The following is an 8,448-nucleotide window of genomic DNA, read 5'->3' as shown; positions in this document are numbered from 1 at the left end:
TTCCTTCTGGATCTGCTGGAAAGATCCCATTCATCTTGATCTTCATCATCGGTCTGAACACTTGTATCAACACTCTTCTTAGATCTCCGTCTCCTGTTGTTGTAACCTCTTTCTGCTCCATCTTCATCATCAGTTTGCACTCCACTGTCCACTATTTTTTTGAAACACCGGGGCTCTTCCAGGGTCTCCTCAAACTCCTCGTAGGGACCACGTAATTTTGGCATAGAACTTCTCTTTTTCAATTGCTTCTCCTCTCTAACATCAATATCCTTAAGAGACATTTCTGAAACTGAGCTTAGGATACCAGACCTGGGTATGTATTGGGTAATGCCATCAGACTGAACTGTATACCATGCTTGACTTTGTGGAATTTCAATACCCAGCACTCCTGAAGCTGTAGTGGTTGTGTCATCAGTAGGCCAAAACTGGCCATTTTCTGTGCTTGCATACTGTCCTTCCAAAAGTGTTTGTTCTGTGGTAGTTTGTGGTGACCCCGTTCCTGAAGGGTCATAACCATACTGATATATTTGACGAAGTTTTTGCTCCTCTAACTGCTGGTGGAGCTGTTGTTGAAGTTGTTGGAATTGTTCAAGCTGCAACTGCTGCTGGGCTAATGTCTCTTGTCTCATCATAAACTGAGCTTGTCGTTCCTCCTCCTGCTGAAATAAGAGATGATGTTTCATGGATTGCAACTCCTCAAGCTTTTTTTGCACCATAAACTTTTCTTGTTCCCTAAATCTTTGAATTTCCTGACGTTCCCATTCCAACTCTTCTGCAAAGCGCTGCTGCTTAATTTTCTCAAGCTCAAGAAGTTCCCGTTCCAAATCAAGCTGCTGCTGTTTGCCTTCTTCAGGGGCAATGAGAAGGGCAACCTCATCATCAATTACGTCTGTATAAACTTCAGATGCTGTAGTTAAAGCAGGTATCAAGCTGGTTGGCTCAGTGGTAATAGTTTCTATAGAATGAGGTGGCAACCCTGTCTCCACACCAATGGCAGTAATTGGTTTATCTTTTTCAGCTGCCACAGTTGTCAAGAAACTATATGATCTTGGGAGTGGTTGAGTCTGTTGCAAAGTTGATAAAGACGGCACTGAGTCAATTGTTTGGAGAGTAGGTAGATCTCTGACACTTGTACTGAAAATAGAACCGGGTTGTGTGGTGATGGCAAATGTGGATGGGATTGGAGTTGCTACTGAAGAATAAACAACACCATTGGATGATCTTAAAACACTTCCAACGCCAAACTGGGAACCCACAGTGGACACCATTCTTGCTTGGGAATACTGTGGTGTACTGAGCCCGAGGCCAGAAATCTGCCGAGTCTCTGGATATGGACCTGTAGTCTTGCTTGAGTAATCCATAACCTCACCTGAAATTATAGGGCAAAGTTACAGTCCAGTCCCACAAAAGAATGCTGCTTTGCGGATTCTGAAAGTCATCCCATCTTGATGAAATAAATGGGAAGGGGAAACTGCATGCAAATCTTCAGGTTAATGATCTACTTTAGATGTGAAGGAAACAGCATTTCTGAACATGCAGGCACATGCAGGCACCTCTGTGCAAACACATACGTAAAATGAAGAAATGAAAAACACGTGTAATCCGGAATAATTTGTCACACTGTCCAAAAGAAAACAAAATAACAGAAGGAGGAGAAAAAAAACAATAAAAAATTATCCTGAAATGAGGTGAGGAACATCAAAATTATATTTCAAAGAAAGATCTGCTGCTGTGTCATACTGACCTGTAGTTACTCTTCCAGAAGTAAGATCTACTGCTGTATCAGTTGCCCCAACTCGATAATCAAAGCTATTCTTGCTTCTGTATGCAAATAGTCCAGCTTCTGATAAATTTGTGTCAGACATAGATGGTTTCATACCTCCAATTCCTCGGTAACCATATGACCCTGAACGATCATACTGATAATGGTCATCTCTGTAGCCAAAGCGATCTTCAGGAAGTGTAGTAGAAGGCTGCTGAGCTGTACAGCTCCTACCAAATGGTAATTTATAAACCATATCACAGCAGACAGCTCTTCTCCCTGCAGTCAGATCTACAGGCTTTTCATCATCTTCTATTACCGTTGTTATGATACCTGAAGCAGTTTCATCCATTGTTACTACTGTTCTGTGGGATTTCGTAGTGCTAAGGTCAACTGCTCCACTCTCTTCTGGCTCCTGAGAAGTGGAGAGATCAGTCCAACCATTTGTAACCCCAACAGGTGGCACAGTAACAGGCTTTGTAGTAGCCCATGTCACTGCCTGTGTTGAAGTACCTAGTGATAAATTTATTGGCACTTCATCTCTACCTGCAGAGAAGGCCTGGCTGCCTGTCACTCTGTATGCAGGCTCAAAATGTTTTGATGTTGTTAGCTGCAACGGCGTTGTCATTGCGTGCCCCAGATCCACAAGGCTGTCTGTGCTGGTGGTGTAGCTCACAGTGGCAGTGCAAGTCATTACAGTCACTGTCTCAGTGACTGCAGGCAGAGAAGTATCAGCAACACATGCAGTGCTAAGATTTATTATGGATGGCTGGACAGTACTTACTGGCCGTCCACCTGTGTCACTTGCTGGCATTTGCCTTCTTACATCCATGGAAACAGCAGAGAGATCCATACAGCTGTCCCTCATTTCAATGTCCACCTTAGTTAAAGTGCGAAGATCGATGACATCGCCCAAAGGATGGAATCTTCCATTCTCTCTGTATCTGGGCTGGTCTACAATATGCAGTGGCTCTGGAGGTATAGTAATAGCAACACTACCTAAACCATAACCAGGCACTGGACCCTTAACCACAGACACTGTGGTCTTGGTTATGTCTGTTGTTACTACTTCTGGTTTTGAACTAGGTATTTTTTCAAAAGTTGATTGTGTTGTCACAGGAATAGCTTGCAGTGCACCTGAAATATACATACTCTGACCTGCCATACCTTGAATATCCATAGTTTTCATAGACGTAGTAAAAACTGGTTGCATAGGTTGGGGAATTTGTTCTTTAGAAGGTGCTTCTAAAGGCCAGCTGGTAACAGCCTGGCTAGTTATAGCTTCAGTGGGAGTTCCAGGCTCAGATGGCAATGTGATGACAACATAGGTTTCCTGCGAGGGTTTTGCCAACCTTGGTGAAGATTTGTTAGAGTGTGGAGACAAAGGGGAAGTGGGGGACGGTATTTTGTATTCAGCTGTGGATACCAAATTCAGAGTCATACTTGAAGTCAATGCCAAGCTTACTGGTTTGGGCTGTGTTTCTGCTGGCTTACGAACAGCTATTGGGAGTGGAGGAATTGCTGGTTTAGGAGCAATTGGAGGTTTAGTTACTTCAGGTGCCCTGTGACTGAAAACAAGCCCTGCTGGAATGGAGGATGGTTTGGGTGGTACAGGAGGTGGTGTTGGGGTGTATGTTTTAGTGATAGGTACCACATGATCCTTTAATACAGCTGTGGACTCTAGTGTTGGAACACTTGTGACTGGAGGTACCGCTGTGGGAGCTGTTGCTGCTGGAGCCTTAATCTGTGGCTTCTTTTTGGGATAAATGGCTGGCTTGGGTAAAATAGGTGGTGGTGGTAATGGTGGTGGAGGAGGTGGTGGAGGAGGAGGAGGTGGGGGTGGAGAGGGATGAGCAGAGGAATCCAAAGAAGAGCTTCTAAAAAGAGAGAATACTTTGGCTGAAACAGCAGGAGCTGAGGAAGGCACAGAGACCATGCTGGTCTTACTTACAACACTGTGAGTGAGTACAGAAGATGTTTCTGATGCAGGCTCTGTAACTGGTACTGGTGCTATACATATAGGTGGTTGCTCAGATGCAGCATTAGTCAAATCAATCCTTGTCATATCAACACCCAATTCTTTATGTGGCTCTTCATGATGAATTTTGACACTGCCAGCCTCTACCATACTTTTAATTTTTCTAGCTGCTTCCTTCTCTGTTTTGGATGTATCAAAGGTTATGATGTCAGCTGCATATTCCTTGGATTTTGTAACTGTAGTTGCCGCCACTAAAGGTGCAGTTTCAGGCAAACAGACTGCAGTTTGCTCCACACTCTCTGCATCTGGTTCAAGAGATGGTTTTTTAGTGGCTCCGGCAATAGATTCATAAGGCATGCTCACTTCAGAGTACTCTTTTGCAGATGTTAAGGGAACCTGTGTTACTATCCTGACACTTTCAGAATCTGCTGGTTTACTTACACTATCTGCTGGACCTACAAAACCTGTGGTTGCACTATCTATGGGTGAGGAACTATCTGTGGTAGAAACTGACGATGTAGATGATGTTAAGGAAGCTGTATCAGAAGGTAAAACTGATCCAGCACCTTCCGATGTCTCAGAGTATGTCAATATTGATGTTTCATGAGAAATTATTTCTTGAATTTCTCTGGCATAATCTGTTAAGTATTCATCTTCAATTTCCTCTGCTGTGAAATGCTGTGTTATTTTAACATCTGGGATAGAAAGTGTTGTGCTACTGACAGGAGATACATCTGAGATTGCTGAAGTAGTACTTGATGTTAAAGATGTACTATCTACTATTTCTCCACCTCCAGATACCTTTGTATCAGATGTGGGAATGAAATCTGAAGCTGGTTGTGTTGGACTAGACCCTGGGGTTAGCTGCATTTTCTGCCTTTTCATAAGCTCTTCATAAGCAGCTTCTGCATCTAACAAATGCTTTTCCTCAATGGTGGAAGTTACTGTGCTGTCTAAGACAACTATTTCATGACTTTCTGGGATAATGTAAGAACTAGAAACAATATCTTCTTGAGGCACAATAGTATGTAAAGTCTCAATACTATAGTAGTCTTTCTCTAGATCACTAATTTTCTGTGGTTCATCATAGACCTGTTCTGAAGCTCTTGGTTTTTTGTCTTTTCCTCTCTGTTGTATATATTCACTGCTCTCATCTTGTCTCATAACAAGACTAGTATCAATAGTTCCATTGTAAGTATCCTCTACTAAAGATTCATAAATATAATCCTCTATTAGCATTCCACCATATAAAGATTCTTTTTCAAATACTTCATCTTTTTCATTTGACATTTGAAATGATTTGGACTTATGCATCATCTCCTCATATACCTCTTCAGCACTTTTCAATGTCTTTTGACCACTCTCTTCTTTTGGGAGTCCAGTTGGTTTTTCATCTGTCGGTGAGTACAGAGAGACGGCAGTAGGCAATTTGTAAACTTTTTGCACTTCTATTATTTTTTCTGGGCTGATTTCAAAACCTTCAGGTTCTGACTCAATGCTGGGTGAATATTCAGAACAAGAAGATCTGTGCAGCTCTTCCATTTCTGCAGCCTGTCGTAATTCTTCTGTTGGAGATGCATCTTCAATGGGAGAAAGATTACTTGGTGGAGTCTTTGGACGTTCCCTTCTTCTCTGGGCTCTGAGCTCATCCTTGTCCTTTTTAGATTTTTTGCTAGAACTTTTTCTTTGTTGCTGTTCTAATTCACGTTGTTTCTCTTGTTCCTTTAGCAGTTCTTCCTCTTCCCGCAGTTCTTCTTCTTCTGAAGAATCTTCAATAGTGGGAAGAAGAGGACCATGTGTCCGATGCCTTGCTTTGCGCTGTTGTTTGCTCTCCCCTCCCAGTTTTTTGTGACTAGGACTACTGTCACTGTCTTCATCAAGTGATGACACTGAAGTAGGAGATGTACCTGGTGTGAAGCTAGAAGCATGTAAACTAGAAGATCCTTCTCCTCTAGATCTATCTTCTGGTGAATCTGTAAGACTTTCCATCTCTAGCTCAGGCTCTTCATCAAAATATAAGATACCTTTTTGTGGTTCAGATACTTCAGAATATTTGTTTGTTATTGTACTATTTAGTTCAATTGTTTTGAAACGTCGAAGGCCTCCTCCTCCAGATACGGCAAGTTCTTCACTGTCTTGACTTTTACTTTCCCTGTATTTTGGCTCTGGGCTTTCATCAAAAGTCTCATCATCGTCGTCATGCCATGAATGTCTTCTTCCTGCATCCTCATCATAGCCTGCACTACTTTTCCGTGCCATTCTTCTGTGTTTTCCAGCTGTTCCTTTGGCTTTGCTTTTCACTTCTTCTTTCTTTTGGCTTTCAGCAGCACTGATCTCTTTGAGTTGATTTCTAATGAATTCATCATCTTCAGAACCTGAAGCATCTTCATCAGCACTCATCTCTATAATCTGTTTTCTAATGAAGTCTTCCTCATCACCTGATCCCTGGCTGTCATCTCGTTTGTACTCATCACTGCTTGAAGAGCCAACACTAGTTCTTCTTTTTCTCCTTGGGACAGGTGAGTTTTCACTCTCACTACTGTCCTCCACAGAGTCATAGCGTTGTTGCCTTCTTGCTGATATGTCATCTCCTTCATGCTCTTCCTTGTAGTCTGCCTGGGAGGAGGCCATTCCTTTGCCCTCTTCTACAAAGGTTCCTTCACCTTCTTTGATAGCTTTTAAGTCTTCCTCATCTGAACTGTAAGATTCTGGAGTGACGGGCAAAGGCTTTGTTTTAAGTTGATCCTTTGTCTGTTCACCATATGTTTCAGAAAGCTCTTTGCTTTTTGCAGATTTTTCATCAGAAAGAGTGCTTGCCTGAGCTTCTAAAATTGAGAGTACAGTACTTTCCAATTTAGCTAGATCTGAAGGGCTTGGTGGACTTTCTTGTGAAATGGTGTCTTTTTTACTAATTTCTTTGTGTAAATCCTTTTCATCAGTGGGCATATGACTTGGAATTTCACCAAGTGAACTTGATATCCCATCAGAAGAATACCCGGTGTCACTCAGACCTTGTGGACTTTTCTGTTGCTGAGAGCTTGATGTGTCTGATTTGTCATCCTCCTTTTCCTAAAAAAATAAATACATAATGCGTGTGTATATATTTGTATATAAATTCTTAATGTCTCCTGGCAATTAAAAAGTGATTTTTTTTCTAAAGGATGAGTTCACGTCCCAGATGAAGACTGAATACTAATTTTGCTGTTCAAAGCTATTAGAATAAAACAAAAAAGTTCCTCAAATTTTGATTTTTTTGCATTGAGTGACTCTAACTAGGCTTTCCATGGCTGTCCACACTGGCAACTGATTTTACTAGTTTCAAGATGAACTTCTATTTTTCAATATAAAATGTAATTGTTTTAAGAACACTTAGTAATGATAACCTGCCATTTGATCATACATTCATGGGACAATTTGCCCAGGGGTATATTTATTTAAGATTTAATTTACCATGTTTCAAAGCTGCCTACACGGTTTTCAATACAAAGTAATATAGCTTGACAAATGTCTGCAGAATTTCTGGAGTCTGCTCCTTTCTTTGCTCATTCAACATTTTATAATTGGCTAGAAATATCTTAAGTTTTGCACTCATGATTTGATTTTGTTGATTGAAGTATTACACATTTCAACATGCAACAGAATACATAGAGCAGTGAAGCATGATTTAATGATATTTGGAATGTCCCCACATATTGGAATGTTCTGTACAGCTGGGCACTGTACAACTATTTTTTGAGTACCTCATAAAAAAGAAGTTTCTTGGTAAATTGGTAGTGCAGAGTAAGCTGCTGGTAGGGCAGTGTAATTGCAGGGAGGAAAGCACGATGGTCAGCCATTGATTAAAGGAAGCAAACAAGGCAGGCATTCCTGACTGAGCATCAGAACCAATGTTTTCCTTCTCATCCCTAATCAAACAGCCTTAGTCATTCCAGATTTTTATACCTCATTCTGACTGACAAGCATCTCTATCTCCTTCGATAAATAACAAAAATACTAAAATACTAAAAATATCCTACAGAAAGTACTGCACCAGTTTCACTCCTGCTTCTCACAGCTGTGAAATTCTCTGTACTTAGTGAAAGTACCTCATTATTCAGCTAAAACACAGTTCACTCTCCAAAACACAGGTCACCTTAGCTCTGCTCTGGGCTGAAAATTTTAGGAAGTGCCCCCAAATCCACCAGCAATTTGAGAACAAGCATCTCAAAATTTCATGATTTTAATAATATGATGTTATCTTTATTTTCGTTAGGGCTCTCAATAATAGGTCATCTTTACCAACTTTGCTAATCTAAGTCAGTGATTTCTGAAGTAGAGAAAACAATTTTTTAAATGTTTAATTTATGAACTTCATTGGTAACATGATTGTTTGAAAAGTAGTTAAAAATACTGTGGAATAAATATACTAGAAAAATTATCATGAGTGTTAATTATAATTTTAAATTACATTTACACTCAAGTTGCTATGAACTACAAGTATTTTCAAAGCTTATTCACACTAAAATTACATTTAGGGTCAAAATATCAAAACCCAACTATTTTTTATAGTCAGTCATATTACTTTTTATAACCAATCAGGTTTAGATTTTATTTACATTTAAGTTATGTGTTCTTGCTTTTAGCCATATAACTTTGAACATAATCCTACACTCAAACATTAATATTTATATTAGTATCAATGTATTTATATTATTATTACAGTGTATAC

At 40.2% G+C, this 8,448-nt stretch overlaps 1 protein-coding gene across 1 annotated transcript in view; it reads right to left on the bottom strand.

The window, feature by feature from the left end:
- The window catches only part of PCLO (piccolo presynaptic cytomatrix protein), a 347,313-nt gene that overhangs the window by 167,174 nt on the left and 171,691 nt on the right, over positions 1-8,448 (bottom strand). Inside the window, exons 8-9 of the mRNA XM_031063010.1 lie at positions 1,745-6,809; positions 1-1,369 (exon numbers count right to left, since the gene is read on the bottom strand). The exon at positions 1-1,369 is cut by the window's left edge and continues 613 nt beyond it. Of these exons, the coding sequence (XP_030918870.1) occupies positions 1-1,369; positions 1,745-6,809 (6,434 nt within the window). The remainder of the gene's footprint in view (positions 1,370-1,744; positions 6,810-8,448) is intronic.

Source organism: Geospiza fortis, unplaced genomic scaffold (assembly GCF_000277835.1).
Source record: "Geospiza fortis unplaced genomic scaffold, GeoFor_1.0 scaffold732, whole genome shotgun sequence".
NCBI lineage: Eukaryota > Metazoa > Chordata > Aves > Passeriformes > Thraupidae > Geospiza > Geospiza fortis.
The sequence above is the reverse complement of the archived record's forward strand: the minus strand, read 5'-3'. Positions and strand labels throughout refer to the sequence as shown.